Source organism: Stegastes partitus, unplaced genomic scaffold (assembly GCF_000690725.1).
Source record: "Stegastes partitus isolate 25-593 unplaced genomic scaffold, Stegastes_partitus-1.0.2 Scaffold1132, whole genome shotgun sequence".
NCBI classification, from domain to species: Eukaryota; Metazoa; Chordata; class Actinopteri; family Pomacentridae; genus Stegastes; species Stegastes partitus.
The window spans coordinates 12,570-34,984 of NW_007578863.1; the positions used below are offsets into that span (position 1 = coordinate 12,570).

Here is a 22,415-nt window from a genome sequence, read left to right on the forward strand (position 1 = left end):
TAAATGTTTAACACCACCAGCTGGCGCGCTGTGCCGCCTCTTTGGGTGTTTGTGATCAAAGTCTAAAAACTCCACTGTCACTGTGCTGGAGAGGAAGGCGTCCCGCGTGTTTCTTGCTCAGCGGATTCAAACTGGTAAGACTTTTTTTTTCTCTCCTTCCCATTCATGGCAAATAACCAGCCCCAGACTTGGTGATGTGAACTTGTGAGACAAAAGGTGACGCACGGTGCCTTCATGGTTACCCCTTGTGGTTAAGAGAATAATGAACCTCTTTACATCCTGGACCCCCTCCTCCTCCTCCTCATGTGCCTATGAGCCGTATGTCCCTAATGGGGTCAGGCAGATGGGTGGGGACCATGCCGGGGTCCATAAGGACAGCTTGTGCGATTAGACCTATATGTGTGTTACACTTCCAGCTCTTTCTGCGTCTCACCGCTCGCTGGTTGGGCAAAAGGGGAACATTCCTTTCAGCTCCCACTTAGTTAATGATTGATTTGTGCAATCAAAGTCAATGCATGTTATAGTTGTGTGGAAAACAAAAACACTGATACCAAATCTGTCTGCAGAAGCTTTAGATTTTTTTTTTCTCCATATTTAACGTGCGTAAAAACTCCACACGAGCAGCAATTGCATGAAACTTGCGCGTCCTCCACCTTGCTGCTTTGGTGCTGCTCCAAACTCCAGCTTCCCCCGGAGCCTCTGCGCTCAGACTCCACCCCTTTTACGAGCATCGGACACCTTCAAGCACAACAAAGCATGTGTCGCTCCGCAACATTGTTTCTGCTGTGAACGTGCGCAAATTCTAAGGATTGTACCCGCAGGATTTTCTCTTATTTTTTTGGTGCTATTTTTCCTTCCCTCTTCTTTGATGCTGATCCTAGAGTAGGTAAGCGTTTCCGTTTCTCCGGGGCGGTGGTAGTTTTTTTTTTTTTTTTTACTGTTTGTTTGTTTTGTTGTACATTCGGCGCCATTTTCATACACAGAGTGTTTAAATGCCCTGGCACGTTGGTCCGATGCAGCCACTCACCGCTTTTTGAATTGCAAGGTGGAGGAAAAAAAAAAAGTTTGAATTTTTGGTGATTTTTATTTTTTTTTAGGTTTTAAACGATGATTTGTTGAAGGAAATGAAATCACATCGCGGGTATGTGTGACTCTGCAGCATCCTAATGAATCAAAAGTGCAGGATATTCGCGGATGTTGCCATGTGTTGTTGTTGTTTGTTTTTCCAACTTATTTTTGTAAACAAAATAATAAACGAACATTGCAAGATATCAAACCGAGGGCGCATTTTGGACATTTTATTGTGAAAATTTCTGTGTGTTTTCTCAACATTGCACGCTTTTATTGTTAATTTTTGAATATATTCATTCATATTATGTTGATAAAATGGCTTTTAAAATGTGCTAAATGGTGATGAATCATAAATAAGCAGGGAAATCAACTGTATTTTCTGTTCATGCTTTCTATCCGGCTCATCTTGACTCATGCAGAGATCTGATTCCAGTCAGTAGGATGCATTAAACTGGCTTTATTGTCATATATTTGCATCCTATATGTGAAACAGTTATTGCGTCTCCTCATGATGTTGTGTTTTTTCTCGCTGGCTCTGCTTTAGATGTCCTTTTTCTGCTTGACATGACTTGGTTTCAACCCCCAACGATGAGTGTACAGGGGGGTTTAAAAATACCCATCTTCGCCTGGGAGGGGAGGCATATGTGTGCCGTCCCTCCTGGACCCACAACGCACTTAAGAAAAACTCATCCAATAAGCCTCCTGTCCATTGATGATACTGCTGAATATATATAGTCAGATAATCTTTTATTAAGCGCTGCAGATATGACGTAGGGAGGATGAGAGGGAAGAGAGAGGCGGCATTAAGTGCACGCAGCCTCGAACTGGCAGGTGCTGAACAGAAGTAAACGCAGAAGGTTCAAACATGACACGAGATAAGACCCTGCGAGTGCTCGTCGGGTTTTCTCCTGTGCTGCTGAATCAGCAGTGCTGTGAGCTACCGGGGTGATGTTGAAGGATGTTTTTTTTGGCTCTGCTGTGTGAGAGTGAGGTCACCGAGGTCCCAGAAGAGCTTGCTGGTGTTAATCCTCTTTTGGGAGTTATGATGCATCCGTGCAGTTAGACTACTACTCTGTTGTGTGAGCGTTGCTAAATAGGGAGCAGGCTGCACACCCTTGAGTGTCATTTGCTCTTTTCTCCATGAATGAGGAGCGTGCATTTGAAATCTCATTGACTCTCGAGTGTAGAAATTGAAGCAACAACACAGCACTTTATTCACATCTTGATCTTGGTTCTGTGTGCCCACCATACAAACGAACATTTCTTCCACAATGTCCATTAACGCGCCGCTCCTTCAGCAGACTGTGGCTGAGGTGATGTTGGAAATGGATTCGAAATGGCTTTCAGGGCGACCACAGTAAATCAATCATGCTACTTCATTCTTTTCCCATGTCGGTTCATGTTACAGCATGAGGCTCACAGACCATCTGTGCGTATTGATTAGTTTAGAAGTGGGCTCGGGGTTGGTTTACCCAGAGAATTAGGCTAAAATAAACCTCTGTAGCCTAACACCCTTTGTTCGAGCAGTTACTCAAGAGATTTGGTGTCCAAAGAAATCAATGATTACCAGGTTTAAGCAGAAGTTTGATAATTTTTTAATTTGCTCCATAATCTTGAAAGCACACACCTCCAGATCATTTACAAATATCCTTGTAACGGCTCACCGGACGCCCACTGGTGTTGCATTCCCGATGTTGCCGGGCAGGTCGGTGTGCTGACCGGACATATGAACAGTTTAGCGAAGGCACGTGTTAGCGTGTATGTTGGCATGTGTGTGTGTGTTTACTCAGAGAGGTTAAGAGGAGCCACCATGTGGCCAGAGGACTGATATCTTGGCCTTTCCGTTCATTTCTGTTGATTTTCAGCCAGGTAGGCGGGGCTCCACATAAAACCATGAATCAGCACAGCGGATCACCACAGAGCTCCTCTTCTTTCTCTCTCCCACACACAGATGGATGCTCACGCAGGACTGAGAAACAGAGAATCAGAGTGGAGGGAGACAGTGAGATGGACACTGTAGGCAGGTAGATGGAGATAATCTCACTTGGTCACTTGGGGGCTGATTAACTCTAAACTCCTTCTAATTCCTTAAGCCTACTCTCAGTGCCCAGGAAACATGCTTTCTTTATGTCCTCGTATTCATCCAATGTAACAGTTATTTCAGAACTCATCCTCCTTTCAGTCAGCTGCCAGTGTTGATAGTAAACCGGCAGTTTGTTCTTGCAAAACAAATCAAATCTTCCTCCGCTGTGGTATAAAAGTAGGTTAAAACCGCAGCATGTGTGCACACATGTATGCACATGTGCATATGTGCGTTGTGTGCAGTGAACAGAAATAGATATGAGCTTGTCCGTAAAGGCCAACTAATGAGTCCTTGCATCTTGCGCACATGTAGCTATTTATATGTGATACATCCTCCTCCTCCATCGCTGCAAGCTCTTCTTCATTTAAAGACACGCAGAGCGGCAACATCACTGGAAAAAAATATGAAGCATTTGATAGAAAAATTCCTGGAAATGTGTTTTAAAAATTTAGTGAGAAATTACAACGAGTTTTGGTCTCGGTAGCAATTAAGTCACTGGGTTATTATGGGTTCAGACTTGCATAATTCTAATGAGATCGGTGAATAAATTGGAGCGCGCATAACATTAAATCTCCCGCAGTTAACTAAACGATCCGTTCCCGTTAAATAAAACTCACCAAATAGAACCGAGTCTCTTGCGGGAACATTTTAAATTCAATTAATAGCAATAGAAATTCTAAGTAAGATCTTTATTCACCTCCACTCCTGGTGTGTTTGCACCTGATCCGGCAGCTCTTTGTGAGCTCCGTCTTGCCAGAGGGTGGCCTACTTCATCTATAATTTAGCTCATTACTGACACTAATTATGTGCTATCGAGGGCAGATTTTTAAAAATGTATTTATCTTTAAAAACAGTGCAGGAATATTTCATCACCAAAGACGAGGAAATTCCTATTAATTGGCGCTGTTTGGGTCTGAGTTGGTCGGGTCGGCCCTGCTCAGCTGGCTGACAGCAGAGATGTTAGACGGCCGACACAAAATGGAGGAGGCAGCAGACACAAGCTCAGCTGGTCCATTAGGAGTATGTCTGTTTCCTGACAATCAGAATTGAGATGACGGAGCATTAAAAGACCCAGAGGAGCCCGTGAGCACTGATGCATACCGGTGTGTATGTGTGTGTGGTGACCTAGGGAATAGGCCCTATGGGGGGTCTCGTGGGGGGAAGGGTAGGCAGGATTAGTAATAGTGTGCGGCCCAGTTATTGGTCACTGGACACAAACAATGGGAGGGCTAAAGAGGATTTGGTCTGTTGGTGTGTACCCCCCACCCTCCTCCCTCCCCTCCTGCTGTCCTGTAGTGCCACTGGGAAGTCGGATGGTATATGTAGATGTACCGGGCTGCACCCTTTGGGGCGTCCCGGTACATCTGGAAGATCGGCCTGTCTGCCTGTCTAGCATTTGCCCCTCCCCTCCCCCCATCCTCTTCACCGCCACTCCATACAGAGTAGGATGGGACTTGAACTACATATGGACGGAGACAAACACAAGCCACATTAGTCACCAATTAGACGAGACCCGGTTCAGACAGTCTGACTACAGAATCGATGGCGATGTGAGCTGCTGTAACTGATACATCTCGCTTAGAAGAGGTGTGATGGTTGCGTAATACCTGCGGCGTATTTTAGTCCGTTGTGTGATTTAATCAGCTGGTTTGAAGTTTCTAAATATACCAGATCTGCCCTCTCGCTGCCACGCCGGCGAATCAAAGCGGTGCTCATTAAAGGCCTGCGTGCTGCGAATCACATCATCAGATGATAGCAATTTGTGCAAGTGTGCTCGCTCAGCAGGCTTTGTATTATCCGTCACTTTAGCTTAAAAACCTTAACAAACGCCTTTTTTCAATCTTGTAAATGAAAAGCAGCCGGTTTAATTATCAGATGGGTGACAAGTTAAAGGAGAAAAAAGCAAACCAAAGTGGTGGGCCAGAATGCTTTTAGTGCACCGTTGCACCGTTGATTCGTCAAAATCTGTGAAAGTCTACTCTGGATGTTTTCTCATTTGGAGTTTTAAAGATGATGATCACATCCCAAATCTCCCATATTTATTTCACTGGGTTGGGCTGTTTGAAAAGCAAAAGCTGAATATGAATGACAAACCATTCGGTGACATTTTCATCCACATACCTGCTTATTTTTCTTCCTTTTTTAAATATTTTTATTGCTATACTGTATTTACACTTTATAATACTGCATCATCTCTTTGCACTTCAGCTTGGTTCATTCACCAGCATGATTTGCACCTTATTTTCTTGCATATAAAACGTGTGAGCTACTGGAAACCTTGAGTGAGGGATGAATAAAGTATCTCTGTATCCGCTCCTGTCAGGAGAGAAATGTTTCGTCGTAGGGTAAAGGTGATCCCTCAGAAACTTGGTATTGATTTGCAGTGACCCCTCTTTGTAAGGGGTCAAGCTCTGCTAGCAAAATGCCTCCAGCAGCATGATGGAACCGCCGGATCCCCTCACTGTCGGAGTGACAGGGTTTCCTTTTGTCAGCCGTCTGTATACAGCAATAGTGGTCTACTATGTGCATTTAGTCATTATGAGTTGGCTGGAAAGCTTAGAACTTGCATATTCAGGAATAAATCTGAGCAGTTAAAATGCCATTTTTGTCTTTTTATGGTGTGTATATATATCGGCATGTAGCTGCAGTGCCTTACATGACCTGTGCAGGATGGGCGTGTGTGAGACGAAGAGCCGGCCGTGCTCGGCGAAGGGATGATCCCGGCGCCGCTAATAGGCCGATCCAGAGCAGAATGCTTCCTTTGTGTCAGTGAGATTTAATGAGCCTGTGATAAGCAGTGTTGCGAGCTCCACGCAGACACAGACACACTCTGCAACAAGGAAGCCTATTGTGTGATGCAACAGTGTTTGTGTGTGTGTGTGTGTTTGAGTTGGTGTACAGTCTGTGGGTGGCGGCTGGCTTCATGTTTTTAGGGAATTAAGTCTCTGTGGACAATACATTTAAGAAAGAGTGATCATTATTTAGTGTGCATATAGATTACCCTCTTTGTGTGTCTATTCATTGGGAAATTATTAGAACAAATGGAGGCTTTTTCTGTTATAATGCAGCATTTAACTAAGCAAAATGTTGATTTCTTGTTTGTAGAGTTGCAAATAATATAATTTTTTTTAATATAATGTGATCTGCCAGTTATTTTGAGTAAAAGTTTATGCTTATGAAATTGTATTTATCACTATTTCTCAGGAGTTAGAGTCCTAAAACAGCTCTGTTTATCCTGATTGTTGGTCCAAACCTGTGTGTGCATGCATGTGGACAGTAACACGCGTTACTTACTGGATCAGTTAGTCGTGTCAGTCACTTATAATTAAGTTCTCGCTCGACGTTTGCTCGCCATTCACAGCAAAGTCAAGTGTAAGTTTCCCCACACACACACGGGCTGATAGTCACACTGCTCCTAATCTTGTTTGTAGTGTTCCAAGTATAGCCACGAAGTGCACCGTCGCACTCCGCACAGCGCCGCGACCTTTTTCTCCATCTCTGACTCCCTTCTGTTCTCCTTCCCAGTGGCTACCATGACAACAGAGGCGAGTGCAGTGAGCGAGGCGGACACTGAAGGCAAGCAGAAGGCCAGCGGCGCCGAGCCCGAACCCGAACCGGAGAGCAAGCAGAAGTCGGAGGCGGCGGCGTCCGAGCCGGAGGGCGAGCAGTCGAGCAAGAAGGCCCAGGAGCAGGCCTCTGAGCCTGGGCCCGCGGACCTAGCTACCTCCCCCGAGGAGGAGCAGCTGAAGCCTCGCACCAGGACTTCAGCCGGCAAGGGCCTGTCTCGGCTCTTCTCCAACTTCCTCAAGCGCCGCTCGCAGTGCTCCGAGGGAGAGGGGTTCGAGGCGGAGAAAGCCCGAGAGGAGAAGGCGGACAAAGAGGAAAAGGCTGACAAGGCAGAAGAGGTGAAGGTGGAAGAAGTGAAGAGTGAAGAAGAGGAGGCTAAAGCGGAGGAGGAAAAACCTGAGGTCAAAGAAGCGAAGAAGAAGGAAGAAAAAGTAGAGGAGAAAGAGGAGAAAAAGAAAGTGGAAGAAAAGGTTGAGAAGAAGGGCAGTAAAAAGAAAAAGAAAGAAGCCAAGAAGAAAGCAGAGGAGAAGGATGAGGAGAAAGTGACCAAGGAGGAGACGAAAAAGGAGGAGACGAAAAAGGAGGAGGAGACATTGAAAAAGAAAGAGGAGCAAAAGGAGGAGGAGAAGGTGCAGCCGACTGTAGAGAAGAAGGAGGAAAAACAGGAGGCAAAAGAAGAAGAGAAGAAGGAGACTGCTGAGGTTAAAGACAAGGGGGCAGAGGCCGGGAAGAAAGAGGAGGAAAAAGTCGACAAGAAGGCGGCAAAGAAAAAAGAAAAAGACGACAAGGTAAAAAAGAAGGAGGAGGAGAAGGCGAAACGGAAAGCAGAGGAAGAGGAGAGGGTAAAAAAGAGAGAAGAAGAGAAAGCAAAGAAGAAAGAGGAAGAAAAAGCCAGAGAGGCCGAAAAAGCAAAGAAGAAAGAGGAGGAGAAGGCGAAAAAGAAGGAGGAGGACAAGGCGAAAGAGGAAAAGTCAAAAAAGAAGGAAGAGGAGAAAATAAAGGAGCCGAAGAAGAAAGAAGAGGAGAAAACAAAAGAGGAGCCCAAAAAGAAAGAGGAGGAGAAGGTGAAGGAGGAGGTGAAGAAGAAGGAAAAGGAGGAGGAAAAGACGGAAGAAAAGCAGAAGAAGGAAGAGGAGAAAGGAAAGAAAAAAGAGAAGGGGAAAAACAAAGGAAAGAAGGAGGCTAAAGGTTCGAGTGAGGAGCAGGTGAAAGCTCCGATCGCTGCTCCGGAGCCGGAGCTTAAAACTGAACCGGAAGTCGAACAGGCTCCTGATCAGCACTCGGTGAGCAGCGCAGAGCTTCAGGTCAGTCAGACTCCTCACAGTGTTACATTTAGCCTGTCAGGCAGAGATTTGGGAAATCTTAACTTTCTTGCCAACATACATATGAGAGGATCGATACCAACACAACAAACGTCGGTATCAAGCTGGAACCACGAGGCAGTTAGCTCAGCCTGCTCTGAGGATGGAAACAGGGAAAAATAGCTGACGTGACTTTGTCCAAAAGCGGAAAACTTCAAAAGACCTCCAAAGCCTGAAATCAATACAAAATATTTTGCTCATATAATCCAACAAAAATAAAATCATAGAGATGACAAATTGTAGTTTTGTGGGGGAATTATTGTAGGACTATATTTCAGTCATGTGCAGAAACCACCCAGTGGTCCAAAGAATCATTGCTAAAATGTAACCACACAAAAAAAAAGCAGTTTATGAGCATTTCTATTCACTGTGGACTCATTTTTCTCTGCAATATAAACACCCTGCACCTCTATAGAAACAGGACAACCCTGTTTAGAAGTAGAACAAAGTCACAACTGTATGTGCCCACGATTGTTACCAATACTTGGAACAAATGGTGGCTCTACATTTGCTAAACTACCACCTCTACACACCAGCTCTAAAAAAACCAACTATTTCACCATGCTGAATGTATCGTCCAACAACTTGCTCAGAACTTGCGCCTTTGTATTCTGTTTTTTGGACAATATCACTCAAATATGTGTTATTTTCATCACAGTCTCTCTTAATTTGTGTCCATCCTCGAGTCTTTTCTGCTCTGTGTAGACACAGCCTGCAGTCCAAGCCCGGTTTTGTCATAACTGTTAGTCACAGCGGTCTACAATGATTTATTTTCGACTTTCTCTTTCAAGTCAAACATGTAGAATAAAGTGATTTTCATGAAATATCATAATTAAAGAATAGAATGATTGGTTCACGATTAGTTCAGGAACCATCTGAAATGTTAGCCTCTCTGCATTTTACAGTCACAAGATAACGTCTCTGTCGAGCCGAGTGGCCGGTTTTGGGGTTCAGAGGGTTAAAAGATTAAACAAAGGAGATATAGCATGTTAATTAGAGAACATTAGTGGTGCTGGTAGGAAGATAAACAGACAGGATAGCTTTATTCATGGCTCTTGGCTGAAGCTTCATATTTAATGGAGTCTTATGTACCATCTCATCTTCCTCAGATTGCTGTATTTTCCAAAACAGAGGTTAAAAAAGAAGCACACAAATGGAGCACTTCTGTCTCCAAATTCTTGCTGCCGATTAGATTCTAGTGGGAGGAACCCATGTTTTTTTCTTTCTAATGAATTTTTTATGATGTGGACAGCTTGCTCAGGAAAAGCAGATTTGAGCTGAGAGCTGGCTCGGAAACAAAAATGACCCCGAAGTAAAGCTACTATCAACAGCGGAATATCTGCCATTCAATCCTAACCATACGAGTGTTGTTATTTTAACTTTGTGCATTTTTGCGTCTTTTCTTTTCATCTGCATTCGACACCCTCTGCAAAATATCCACCAGCCGGCTCAAGAGGAGAGCAAGGGAGAAGCCGAGATAAAGAAGGAGCCGGAAGCGGTGGAGGAGGTGAAGGAGGAGGACACGGAGAAGAAAACGGAAGAACCAGCAGAGCAGCAGGAGGAGGAGGAAAAGGAGGCAGTCAAAGGAGAGGAGAAAGCGACGGAGCAGGCGAAGAAAGAGAAGCCTGCCAAAGAGAAGAAGACGGAAAAGAAGACGGAAGAGGCGAAAGGCTCCAAACGGCAGAAAACCATGCAATGCAAAGTCACCTTACTGGACGACGCTCAGTTTGAGTGCGAGCTCGATGTAAGAGACCAACCACATTACAGCGTGTTGTGTTTGTGCGATGCTGTGGTTCCATATAAACTGTTCTCTTTCTCCTTTAGAAACATGCTAAAGGCCAAGAACTTCTCTCCAAGGTGTTGGACCATGTCAACCTGTTGGAGAAGGATTACTTTGGCCTTGCTAACTGGGAATCCCCGACCAACAAGGCAGGCTGCTTTTTCTATTCCTTTAGTTGTTCCTCAAGAGCAGATGTTTGATTATCGATGATTTTATTCCTACGTTTTCTTTTGCAGACGTGGTTGGAACCCACCAAAGAGATCCGGAAACAGGTTTCAGGTGCTGTCTATGAGTTTACATTCAACGTCAAGTTCTACCCTCCGGATCCAGCACAGCTTACCGAAGACCTCACCAGGTGAGTGTCTGTAGGAAGAGTTCAACGTGAGGCAAATGAGATATAATGTGTCGATTCTGGAGCTTTATAATGAACTTTTTGGCAGATTTGTTCGAGTTTGGATAGAGCTCAGCGAGTCGTTTCACCCTTATTTCCAGTCTTGATGTCAAGAGATGCAGTCTGCCTGTTTCATGACAGCTTATTTTATTTCCCTTCGCATCTTCTCCAGGTACTTTCTGTGTCTCCAGCTGAGGAAGGACATCATGCGAGGTGTCCTCCCCTGTTCCTTCGTCACACTGTCCCTGCTGGGCTCCTACACAGCCCAGTCAGAGATCGGAGAATACGACCCAGAGCTCCACGGAGCAGACTACGTTAAAGACCTGAGCCTGGCCCCCGGACAGAGCAAAGAACTGGAGGAAAAAGTGATGGAGCTGCACCGCACATACAGGTCATTAAAGGGAACGGGGCGGACCGTTGTGTGTTTGCTTGTAGACGATTTAAGCAAAACTCCCTGAACCCCCAAAACCTGGGGTTGAAAGGCATTTTATCTTTAAAAAAATAATAATTCACCCACATTACACCATTTATCTGAGCCAAAAATTGCAAAAAATAAAAGATTCACTAGATTTTAAACTTTAAACCCGACAGTCTTTAAGCCACTCATCTGTGACACGCTGTTCCACTGGAAGACTGGAAGCCAAATCAAATATTAAAATCAATTCCACATTTCTCATTTAAAGATCCACCAAAAATCAACTGAGTTCTCTCACCAGATTCTGTAAAAAACAAAAAATTCTGTGCTCGTCATTGTAACTGTGAAGTCTTTAGTGACTCAGCTGGGGCTAAAAGTCACGTAACAATAAATCAGGGAAATTTCAGCCTCAGTTGAACGGCAGGCAGCGTTTACACAGGGAAGATAGGAGCCAGGTCTCGACAAGAAATTAAAAATGTAAGTTGTAAGATGTAGTATGTGGAGTATCGGTAACGGCTGGGGGCAGTTACAAAAATGTTGTACATGTTGAGTTTAGGTTTTTAGGTTTTTTCAAAAACAAATAATCAAATAAATTTGCTTTACTGCAGCAACAATACTTTTGCATCCTCTCTACTTCTACCCATGCTTGTGGTGTTTCCATATTTATTATTTACAGATGTTTCAGTGAAAAATTAGACCACAGTGAGTTAAAAAAAAAATCTGTTTGGGATTCAGAGGGTTAAAATGATCCTGACAAGGTTCTTCTCCCTTTCTTGTGTCCAGGTCAATGAGCCCGGCCCAAGCAGACATGCTGTTTCTGGAAAATGCCAAGAAGCTTGCTATGTATGGCGTTGACCTGCATCAAGCCAAGGTAAATTATTATTATTATTATTATTATCTCAGTTTGTGCTTATGCAGGTTTTTTTTGTAATTCATGGAAAATGCCAAAGATGAAGTATGCACCAATGGCCTCACATTTTTCAATTGTTTCTCAGTATTGTTGCAGCACCGTGCCTGTATTACATCAGTAGCATCCAGATTTAATTACAAAATTGATGTCAGCCCCCTTTCAGAAACGGGGAGAGATTAATAATATTTCAGACTCCATGACCTCAAAAATACTCTCATTGTGGGAGAACGTCTGCCTCCCAGTGACCGTTTGGTGTAACTGCAGGCTGATCAGCGTTGCGTGATGACAAATCATAACTGTTTTTGACACGCAGGATCTGGACGGTGTCGACATCACGCTGGGGGTTTGCTCCAGCGGGCTGATGGTTTACAAGGACAAGCTGAGGATCAACCGCTTCCCTTGGCCCAAAGTGCTCAAGATCTCGTACAAGCGGAGCAGCTTCTTCATCAAAATCAGGCCGTCGGAGGTAAATCTCAGCTTACGCTTTAATTATCTTTCTACACTTTCCAAACCCGGTGATATCTTGGACTTATTTTGTGCTCCTGTGTTGTGTTTTCTGTTTTGAAATTAGACTTTTAATGTTGTGTTTTGTTTGTAATTCCATTGTTGCATGAGTTATTATTCTTACTTGGGTGAGAGCTGATGCTGTAAACCTGATAATTTTCAGATATGCACTTAAATGTAACTTGACAATTGATTCGAGATGGCATCAATAAAACTCATGCAAAGTGAAAATTATGTTATTTTAAATGTTTTATTTTTTTTAATGATCAACAAGAGGTCATTAAATGTCATCTTGTTTCTTCATCTTTAGCTAGAGCAGTATGAAAGCACCATCGGCTTCAAGCTGCCCAACTACAAGGCCTCGAAGAAGCTGTGGAAAGTTTGTGTCGAGCATCACACCTTCTTCAGGTAAAGACGGGTCGCTCTTCCCCGATTCTGAATGACGCTTCCCTGCCTGACAACAGAGGTCATCCTCAGGTTCTGCCTATCCCCTGGATAATTGGCTAACTGTTCGCTGCAGCTTAAGCTCTATATTGGCTCCCCGGCAGTTTAACCACACTGTGAGAGCTTCATACCTGTGGTCCTGACCTTAGAATTAAACCTTAAAGGTTTTTATCTGCTTAATAAGATAAAGGTGCTGCTGGCCTCGTTACATCACGGCGTCAATTTCTCTCTGGCAGTGTGCGATTAATAATTTTGAAACGCCGGCTTTAAAGAAGTGGTTGAATGAACTAAATGATGATTGTGTTTGTCGCTCAGGGTTTCGACGGTGGAGCCTCCCTCGTCGCGTCGCTTCCTCGTCTTGGGCTCCAAGTTCCGATACAGCGGTCGCACTCAGGCCCAGACCCGCCAGGCGAGCTCCATGATCGACCGCCCGGCCCCTCGCTTCACGCGCTCCGCAAGCAAAAGGCTGTCTCGCAACCTAGATGGAGGTACGTGCGACCGAGTGTGTCGAAAGCATCGTACGTATCTCGCAGTAAAACCCTTGCAGGTTCGATAAGCTGCTCTCCGGCTTGTGTTGCTCTCGCAGCTGGAGATGACACTCTCCAGTTTCTGCAGCAGCTCTCTGCGCCGATCAGGTCTGAGGTGGACGACTGGTCGCTGTTGATGGCGTCGGACACACCTCAGCCTTCTCTTGATCTCTCAGGTACCGGGGAATGTGCTGAGCGCCACCGAACGCCATTTGGCACATTTGCAGCTTGCTCGTCGCTAACGGACTAATCGCGTCATTTAACATGCTTTTCCATTGACAGTCATCTGCTTTCATGCACTTAAGCCTTGAAAATATGACTTTAACTTGTCAGGAAGGTGACCTACCCTGACGCATGGGTCGTGACTCCGACCTTGTACTTTCCCTGACATGATTTCAGGGTTCTTTGGTCACCCTGAACTCACAAAACAAGTTTCCTCACGTGCTTAACTACAAGCTGGCATTTCCACTCTTGAGGCAGCTGTTCCTCATTTTTCTGGCCTTATCATGAGTTTGTTGTTGATGTGTGTTGCACAACAGCTTTCATCTGCTGGTTGCTCTTAACTGACTGACTCACTTTCCATCACTGCTCCTGTCATCAAAACAGGCAGAACTTTATACGCTGAAAAACAATCGCCACTTTTGTCGTTGTCATCTGTTCTTGTTGTAAAATATACGAGGCATCTTCCATTCATTTTTGCACTAACCTCGTCGTACCGGACTCGCAATAGTCTGGTGCAAATGCTTGGCATCTGGCTTCGTAAAAAAACACGCTTGAAGCGCTGCGAAGCTTTCGCAGCGGTCGCCATCTCTCCAGCTGAACCGTTACATAACTGCCATCACCTCATCATCTCTTCACAGCCAGAGGGGAGTCTGAGCAGACTTTCACTCAGTCCTGGGAGGAGGGACAGTCTGTTCGCACAGTCACAGTAACCTGGCAGAGCGCCGAGGCTGGGAACACGAGCTCTCAAACCCAGACAGTCAGTCAGCCGTGGCAGGAGCTGGCAGCTGATGGGCAGCAGCAGCAGCAGATGAGAAAGGAAGACGAGTGGTCTGCCCTGCTGCATCGACATCCGGCTTTTCCCTTTGTCCCTCCTTTTGATTTTGTGAAACAGCCAGGTATCGACGCTTGTAACTCCTGCTCATGTACATCCACGTTTTTTATTATATTCCATTCATGCATAATTTGGCAGCTTGCTACGTGGGATCCAGAATTTGGATTCTGTTCTGATACTTTGAGTCAGAATGTTTTTTGTGTGACCAGTCTGCACAACACTGTCCACTGTGACACCAGGCACTTGGCTCTATTTTGCCATCAGTTTGCACTTTAAGATTTGTGGGAGTTTGTTTATCCGGTGAAAAAAAAATGTGCCATATTGTTTCTCTGATGTCGTCAGCTAAACTCAGCTTGGTTAAAATGAGCTCTATGGACCGGCTGCTGCAACCTGCGCCGACTCAGCAAGATGATTGGTTCCTGTACGTTGATCGAAGCTTCCGTTTACCTTCACCTGAGGGCATTGACAGACTTCCATGTGAGTGTGAGAATGTGAAAGAAACTCCTTTATCATTCTGCAATATTTCAACACCTTTCATTGTTCATTATGTCCCGTTCCCAGTCTCTCCTGTAGCCCAGTTCCAGCTCCAGAAGGAGGAGCAGGTCATGTCTGGAGCAGAACAGGAACTGACCACTAAGGAGGTCACTGAGAGCATGCAGGAGACGGTGATCTTGGCAGACAAGCTGAACGAGGCTGTTGTTTTGGAAGGGAAGCTGAAGGAAGTGAGGAACTTAGAGGAAAGACTCGAAGTAATGGACGAGATGGCAGTTCGACTTCAGGCAGCTATAGAGAAAGAACTGGGGAAGGAAGAGGTAGAAAAGTTAAGACAAGAAGAGAGGGAACTAGAGCAGCAAAAACAAACCAAACGTGTGACACAAACAGTGGTGAGGACATCCGTGAGGAAGATAGGGACGGAGGAGGAGGGTGAGGTGGATGAACTGGAAGATCAAATTAAGGAGGTGTTTTTGAAAGGCTTGTTGGATGAAGGGGAGGAAGAGGGAGATGTGGAGCAGGAGCAACAAACCAAACGTGTGACACAAACAGTGGTGAGGACATCCGTGAGGAAGATAGGGACGGAGGAGGGCACGGGGGATGAACTGAAAGATCAATTAAAAGGGGTGCTTCTAAAAGGCTTGTTGGACGAAGAGGAGGAAGAGGGAGAAAAGCTAAGACAGGAAGAGGGAGATGTGGAGCAGGAGCAACAAACCAAACGTGTGACACAAACAGTGGTGAGGAAATCTGTGAGGAAGATAGGGACGGAGGAGGGCGCGGGGGATGAACTGAAAGATCAATTAAAAGGAGTGTTTCTAGAAGGCTTGTTAGACGAAGAGGAGGAAGGGGTCGTGGTGAGGCAGGAGAGGGAACAAGAGGTGACGGGAGATGAGGGTTTGTTGGATGAGAGTTTCAGAGAGAAGCTACGCCAGATAGAAAAGGAATGGCAAGACGAGGTGGAGGAGAAGTTCGGCTCTCCAGATGTCGTCGGTGCGACTTCGGTAGTAGCGTACCAGAAGGTGGAGCGTAAGGTTAAGAAGAGGGTGACTATCGTAGATGAGAGAGAGCAGCAAGATGTGCAGCTGCAGTCTGGTGGAACATCAGAGGAGAGGTTAGAAAAACAGGACTTGTGGCGTAAGACGGACTCCGTTTTGGAGAGGACGCTGAAAGAGGCTACGGAGACGTTTCAGACACCAGAAGTTGAGGATCCGTGGTTCGTACTTTTTGACCGCGCTCCATACAAGGCTGCTTTCAAACCACCAGGTACAGTATGTGCAAACGGTGTTGGACTTCTACTAATCTCTCTAATGTTCTAACAAGAGACAGAGAAACGGAGATCATCATATGGCAAAATGTTAACATGATAACCAACTACTCTTCTTGGTTTTTTTTTTCTTGGATTGGCGCTTGTGTTTGCTGCTACAATGAGGTGTCAAGCTGCAGCGTTGCTCGTCTTAGTAGCATTAAAACTCGGATTAGGTTTCTTGCGAGTGAGAATAACCTCTTATGCTCTGGCCTGCTTGTCTTACAATAAGCTTTCTGGTACTGCATGTTCAAATCATCTGTCTTTTCATTCCCATAATTCTAGTAGTTACCACCGTGCAGCCCGCTCAGGTGGATGAGGGCGAGTATTTCACTTCAAAGACTGAGATTGCAACTCTTGAGGCCAAAACTGAGATTATAGTAGAGGAGAAGCAAATAAGAGAAGAGGAAGTGTTGCGTGCACCAGAGATCCAACAACCCCAGAGCATCACCGAAAGGGTGGATGACTGGTGTATGCTGCTGGATGTTTTACCCAGAGAAACAACTTATGTAGCACCAGGTACCGCTTCAACACAACTTTGGCTCTCTCGTGCTGTATTTTGTGCTTACTTGCTTATAACAGATATGATAAAAAATACTTTTTCCTGACTTTAGTTGCATCGAAGGATAAAACCCAGATAGATGAAGAAAGTTTTGTCTCTGTGGCTGCAACTGCGGAAGTTGAAGAGAGTAAAGAAGTAGTGATTGAAGAGAGGAAAATAATCGAAGAGCCACCGAGATATCTACAAGAAATCCCAACACAACCGGTGGCAGAACGAGACGATGACTGGTCTGTGTTACTGGATGTCCTTCCCAGAGAAACAACATATGTACCACCAGGTATTGGCAAAAATCCCCTGAACTGCAAGCAAGCAGTTATCCTGAGACTTGCAAACATACTTTTCCCCCAAAGCCCTTGTACGATCCATAGTTTCTATCTCTTTTGTCTCAGTTGTTGCAGAGCAGGTGTCTTCAGAAGATCGTGTCTCTGTGATTGAAGTAACAGCTGTTCAGCGGAGAGAAAAACAAGTGGAGATTGTTGTAGAAGAGACTGAAATGAAAGAGAGAGAAAAACAAGTAGCAGCACCACTGCAGGATGTGAAAGAGAGAGACGATGACTGGTTTGTGCTGCTGGATGTTCCTATTCAAGAACCGTCCTTTGAGCCTTCAGGTATTGCAGATTTTTCCTCATGTTCCTTCTAATTCTCTCGATCAAGACTTGTCTTTTTTGGCTCGTGTCTTACAGCGCTCCTTCCTTCTGTTTGTCTTTAGTTTCCATGACCAAGTATGTTGAGCTCTATGAAAGAGAAAGCATTTCTGAGTCCACAAGAGAGGTTGTTATCGAAGAGATTGCGGTGCAGAAAAAGGATGTGAAGCCTCCCAAACAAGTTATTCCAGAGCAGAAAATCGTCCAGCCAGTGAGTGAGAGAGAGGACAATTGGTTTCTGCTGCTGGATGTTGTTGCCAAAGAGACTTCCTATGTGCCTCCAGGTACCTGCAAAAGTCTACATCATCTTAATTAAGAAGGTTATCTTGACCAAAGTTGAGGTATACATTTTTGTTTTTCAGTTTCTGGGCCTCTACCAACTAAAGTCTATCCAGATATTCCAATTGAAGTGAAAACTGTAGAGCAGAAGTTTCAGATTGATCTCGACCAGACGAGACCACAAGTTTCCCAGCCACTGCCAGAGAGAGACGATGACTGGTGTGTTCTGTTTGATGCTGTTCGTGAAAAGGCAGTCATAAAGCCAACAGGTACACGATTAATATATGTGATTTTAAGACATTCATGTGTTCAACTTGCTTTGAGGACTAAACGCCTCTCGGGAAATAGCTTCACTCAGCTTCTTTGACTCTCTGTTTGTGCCAGTTACTCCAGTTGAGATTATTGTGGATGCGAAGAAGACGTTCGAGGTTGAGGTGACAACCGCAGAGACTAGAACGTGGCAGAAGACGATAATTGGTGTGGACAGCAGGCAAGACGTGGCACGTCTGTCTGAAATTAGACCGAGCCAAATTGCACCACCATCAGAGAGACGAGGAGGAGATGATTGGTTTATCCAGTTCGACGTTATCCGCGAAAAGCCTGTTGTCGTGCCACCAGGTACCTCCCGTTGCCAAAACGTCTGGAAACACTGTACTTAAAAGTTGACGTCAGATTTGTTTACCTTTTATGTTTCTGTGTCAGTCGCTGTGGTTAGGCGCGTTGTTGACGTCGTGGTACCTGCTGAACCGAAACCGAAATTCGTCATGGAGGATGTGAGGCTGCCTGTGAAGGCGGTGGAAGTGAAACCGCAGCAGTCAAGAAAAGTGGATGACGACTGGTTTGCGCTGCTGGATGTCGCAGCTAAAGCGCCAGGTATTCTGCTGTTTTGTTTGGCTGTTGCTAAACAATTATGACTCATACAGGGCTGCACAATACTGGAGGAAACTGATCTTGACATGAAAAAGTACAGTAATTTTTTTTTACCAGATGGCTTGAATAATTCTATCGGGAAAGATTTAATCATTCTAAAGTGATTGGGGCTGCGAGTTTATGGAATAAAATGATAGTCACAGTTTTATTTTAATCAATATCGATAATGCAATAAACCTATTTATCGTTAATGTGTATTGATTTTGTAGATAGAATGTTTTTATTGCGGTCAGAACACTGCTTTGGCGTCCGTGCTGCATTTCTGATAATCTACAAATCTGCATCAAAATAGACTTAAAATAAGGATCCACTTCCCTCGGATTCATTCCATTTCACGAAACAGCTCACTCGCTGAACATCTATGTATTAATACATTCAGGCTAAGGTAGAAACTAGCAGGGCGACTGTGCACAGAGAAGGTGGTTCACCAAACCTTACTTTGAAACAAGTGGAAAGAAGGTGTTCTAATGTCAGAAATACCCAAGTTGAAACCAAAGCAATAGTCTGTGAATCCCAGAACCTTTAAATTGAAGTAAATTCTGTCTTAATATCTGGACTTTTCCTCTAAATTTGTCAGGGACAATAAGAACTGTTTCCTTTGGTTACAAAAAAAAGTTGTAGCATGATGTGTTTAAGTTAGTTCGCCTTATCTTGTAATGCATAAACATTACATCATGCATATTTTACCTTCTACACTAACACCGAGAGCAGTATACCAAACTTAGATTAGTACAAGATCTGAAGGACCCTGTTGGGAAAAAGACAGGAGAATAGTGATTTAGGTTTAGCCAGCAGTAGCTTAAAACTTTTAATGTCACAACCTTTGTTTTATTCTTAGTTTGACAGAATAATTTTCCTTTCTGCGAATGACGGAGCCTCATTTTAGTTTGTCTTTGTGTGCATCCTGCATCAGTTGCTGTGGACCAACGTGTCCGAATGTATCCTGAAGTAAGACCAGCTAAAGAGTTTGCAGTCAGAGAGCAGAGAGTACAACAGAGGGTCACTATAGTGACGGAGATAAGGCAGCAGGAGTATGACGTGCAGCAGAAACCAGCAGTGAGAGAGGTGGATGATGACTGGTTTGTTCTTCTGGATGGGGCTCCTAAGAAATCAGGTATAATCCAAAGAGAACTCCATCCAGCTATACATGCTGACATTTATTGTTGAGTTTGTCACCTTGGATTTATTTAGGGCAACGTATTCCATAATGGTTTGTACTTCATTTCCACAATAATGTTGTGTATTTGTATTAGTTGCTGTCGCAGAGCGTATCCAGTTCCCGGCAGCGGTCAGAGCTCCGACTGCTGCGGCCACAAAGCGGGTCGTTATTTCTGAGACGCGACCGCAGTTTGAGAAACGGATCCTGGAGGAGAGACGTCCCGTCACGCGTACACATGTCAACGATGATTGGTTTGTTCTGCTCGATGTTGCCCTCAAAGAGTCAGGTATTTTGTTTTCTTTAGGGTTTTGTTTTTGCAGATCAACAGCTCACTCATGCTTTCTTCGCTTCATGAAACTAACATTTGCAACCCGGACACGTCTCTTTATGAAAGGACCTCTGACTGCGGTTTGCAGAGTCTCAGCGCTTCACCACTTCATTCAGCTTTGTAGCATTTTGCTGCCTAACATCATCTGCCTTTTGAGTTCATCGTTGGATTGATCTAAAAATGCGCTTTTACTTACTTTGTGGACATTCGCTTCTGGCTACGTTCTCACCGCGTGCTTGTCTTTTTGAAAAAAAAGAGTAAAGGAAACAGATAAGGTACAGTATGCTCTTGCAGCATTTGCGTTTTCTGATCACATCCAGGCTGGAATGCTGTAAGTATGACATGGCTGTTTGCATTAATACGCTGTTTCAGAGGGCATCTTACTCACACAGACTGTTTAATTGTGCATGTTTCACTATATTCATCGCCATCCTTTCTGCATTTTGTCTAGTTGTGAGCACGCAGAGGGGCACTCGTCCCGTCAGCGCTCCCGTCTTCTCCCATGCCGCCCTGATGGAGGCGGGGATCCCCATGTCGGTCCTGGAGCAGCCTCAGACCTCCACCCCGATCAAGACCAGCATGGAGGAGAGGAAACTGGAGGTCACCGTAGAAGCTGTGGAGCCTTCGAAGATCGACGCTGAGGGCAAGGTATTGAACTTCGCACTCGTTTGATCGCACAAACCTGAAGTTGATGTAGCATTATGCAACAGGACAGCTGGTGCCAGTGAAAGGAATTATTCATGATGTGTCCTTCTAGTGATTTCTTGGCTGTGTGATTGATACACATGTAAAGTCTTTTAAATGCTTCATGGTTCTTTAAATAATGAAAGATGCCAAAGTAGCGAGCAGAGGTTTCTCTCTGTTATCTTGAGTGTGAACTGTGTCTCTCTTGCTGCTGTAGCCAGCAGCGTGGAGGGAGCAGAGAGACTCTTCACTGATATCCACCGTCAATGGGGACATCCAGGTTAGTGTCGGACTCAGGCTTCTTTTCTCATGTCGTCCTTCGGAAGACATGTTTTTTTTTTTTTTTTTCTACTGCGGTGTTGAAAGCCAAGAATCAAAGGATGCTAACTTGTGTCCCCCTCTCTCCTCCTCCCCCGCCCCCCCTGGGGTAGCACGAGGTGACGAGCTCGGAGGTGGTGCGAATGCGAAAGGTCAGATTCTTTAGCGTCGTTACATGTTTTACGGTTTCTCCACCTCCATTCTGATGACTGTAGAGCTTCTCATCCGAAAGACTAATTCCACCCCTCTTGTCATGTTGTGCTTCCGTACGACTAGGTCTAAAAATGAAATCTACATCAGGTTCGATGCACATACAGTATATTGTAAGAGGTAGAAAATACGTAATAATGGATAGAATGTGTAAACAGTGTTAACAGAATACCGTAACTCGTAGTATGACGAGAGTATGCTTGCCTCAGTACATGTTTTAAACGTTTCCAGGGCATTCATTTCTTCTCATTGCTTGCTGTTGTAAACACCGGAATGCACACATGCATGATTATAGATTAAATGCACTCGACTAAATGGGGCATGAAAACTGGTGTTGTGTCACATTGTCGTCACTCCATCGTTCTTTTATTTCTTTTCTCATTAGAAGAATAGAAACTCCAGAGCCGTATATTCTTTTGCTGTCTTAGCGTAGTTCAGTTCTTGGGCCCCTTACGGTCACTCGGGCCCCAGATGACTTTGCATGAACTCCTCACAACTCTTTCTGTCTGTTGTGTATTAACACTTTTTTCTTAGTGTGCATGACCGAAGGTGTGATGCCAGCGTACGAGGGAAACTGAAACAAACCCACACTTCTTTTCTTTTTTGTTCTTTTCATTCTTCACAGAAAAGAGCTAAGAAAATTGAGGGTGACTCAATTTATATCAGACATAGCCTTTTAATGTTGGAGGTTGGTATCCCTTCCGGAGGCGTCGCTCTCCGGCTGTATTTTCTTGCTCTTTGGCACACTGGCTGCTAATAAAATCACGCTTGCATGTGGCATGATTCACACTTTTTTTTTTTTTGCACCAGCATTTAATTCACGGCTGTAGACTACATGATAAGTGTGTGTGTGTGTGTGTGTGTGTGTGGCAACATAACTCTTATTCGGTTGATTCAGGAGAGTGCTGTTGAACCTATAACAAAAAAAAAGGGTGGTCAGGATTCTTAAATTCTTATATTGGTGCACACAGACTTGTTAAGGATGCTGCACTCCAGATCATTCTTAACCCTCTGAACCCCAGGCAGTTTCTGAGCAGTTTTATGTTTGCTCCTGTTTTATTTTTGCCACTGCAATAAATAGTCCTGTAGTCGTTATGGGGAAACAGCACGGCCATAGCTAGAGGTAGACAGAATTTATAGATATTTCTTGTTCAGTATAATAAATTTACAGTGCTTAAAGTCATTTTTTAAAAAAAATTTAAAAACTGGAATCATCATGTAGTGGGAAAATAAGGTTGCTCTCCATAGTATAGATATTTTACTACGTACACTTTTAATTGTTCAATTGGACATGCAACATAATGCAATATCTATCTATCTATCTATCTATCTATCTATCTATCTATCTATCTATCTATCTATCTATCTATCTATCTATCTATCTATCTATCTATCTATC

At 44.4% G+C, this 22,415-nt stretch overlaps 2 protein-coding genes across 5 annotated transcripts in view; both read left to right on the top strand.

The window, feature by feature from the left end:
- Nucleotides 1–823: 823 nt before the first annotated feature.
- LOC103368227 (nucleolar protein 9-like) lies at nt 824–8,822 on the top strand. Its single transcript, XM_008296527.1, has 3 exons — nt 824–886; nt 6,680–7,207; nt 8,788–8,822. The coding sequence occupies exons 2-3, from the start codon at nt 6,688–6,690 to the stop codon at nt 8,820–8,822; spliced, it is 555 nt and encodes a 184-aa protein (XP_008294749.1). The 5' UTR covers nt 824–886; nt 6,680–6,687.
- LOC103368213 (titin-like) overlaps nt 7,823–22,415 on the top strand; it is a 25,000-nt gene continuing 10,407 nt past the window's right edge. For 2 of the 4 annotated variants that reach the window (XM_008296500.1, XM_008296504.1), the window contains exons 1-26: nt 7,823–8,025; nt 9,527–9,826; nt 9,907–10,011; nt 10,099–10,217; nt 10,426–10,644; nt 11,452–11,539; nt 11,892–12,044; nt 12,393–12,490; nt 12,842–13,014; nt 13,113–13,229; nt 13,914–14,171; nt 14,450–14,584; nt 14,669–15,862; nt 16,182–16,421; nt 16,517–16,741; nt 16,854–17,072; nt 17,174–17,392; nt 17,471–17,656; nt 17,772–18,005; nt 18,090–18,260; nt 19,231–19,431; nt 19,571–19,762; nt 20,256–20,452; nt 20,706–20,768; nt 20,920–20,958; nt 21,642–21,704. In XM_008296500.1, the coding sequence (XP_008294722.1) occupies nt 9,773–9,826; nt 9,907–10,011; nt 10,099–10,217; nt 10,426–10,644; nt 11,452–11,539; nt 11,892–12,044; nt 12,393–12,490; nt 12,842–13,014; nt 13,113–13,229; nt 13,914–14,171; nt 14,450–14,584; nt 14,669–15,862; nt 16,182–16,421; nt 16,517–16,741; nt 16,854–17,072; nt 17,174–17,392; nt 17,471–17,656; nt 17,772–18,005; nt 18,090–18,260; nt 19,231–19,431; nt 19,571–19,762; nt 20,256–20,452; nt 20,706–20,768; nt 20,920–20,958; nt 21,642–21,704 (4,962 nt within the window). In that variant the 5' untranslated portion in view covers nt 7,823–8,025; nt 9,527–9,772. Of the gene's footprint in view, nt 8,026–9,526; nt 9,827–9,906; nt 10,012–10,098; nt 10,218–10,425; nt 10,645–11,451; nt 11,540–11,891; nt 12,045–12,392; nt 12,491–12,841; nt 13,015–13,112; nt 13,230–13,913; nt 14,172–14,449; nt 14,585–14,668; nt 15,863–16,181; nt 16,422–16,516; nt 16,742–16,853; nt 17,073–17,173; nt 17,393–17,470; nt 17,657–17,771; nt 18,006–18,089; nt 18,261–19,230; nt 19,432–19,570; nt 19,763–20,255; nt 20,453–20,705; nt 20,769–20,919; nt 20,959–21,641; nt 21,705–22,415 lie in introns of those variants that run through there. The other 2 variants (XM_008296501.1, XM_008296502.1) reach the window with 1 other exon arrangement.

Bases quoted from the DNA above. Each gene is read 5' to 3' on its own strand.
- LOC103368227 (XM_008296527.1), top strand. From the start codon at position 6,688: ATGACAACAGAGGCGAGTGCAGTGAGCGAGGCGGACACTGAAGGCAAG. The intron at 7,208-8,787 runs GTAAAAAGAAAA...TGCTCTGTGTAG, and splicing joins AAAGGTTGAGAAGAAGGGCA to ACACAGCCTGCAGTCCAAGC.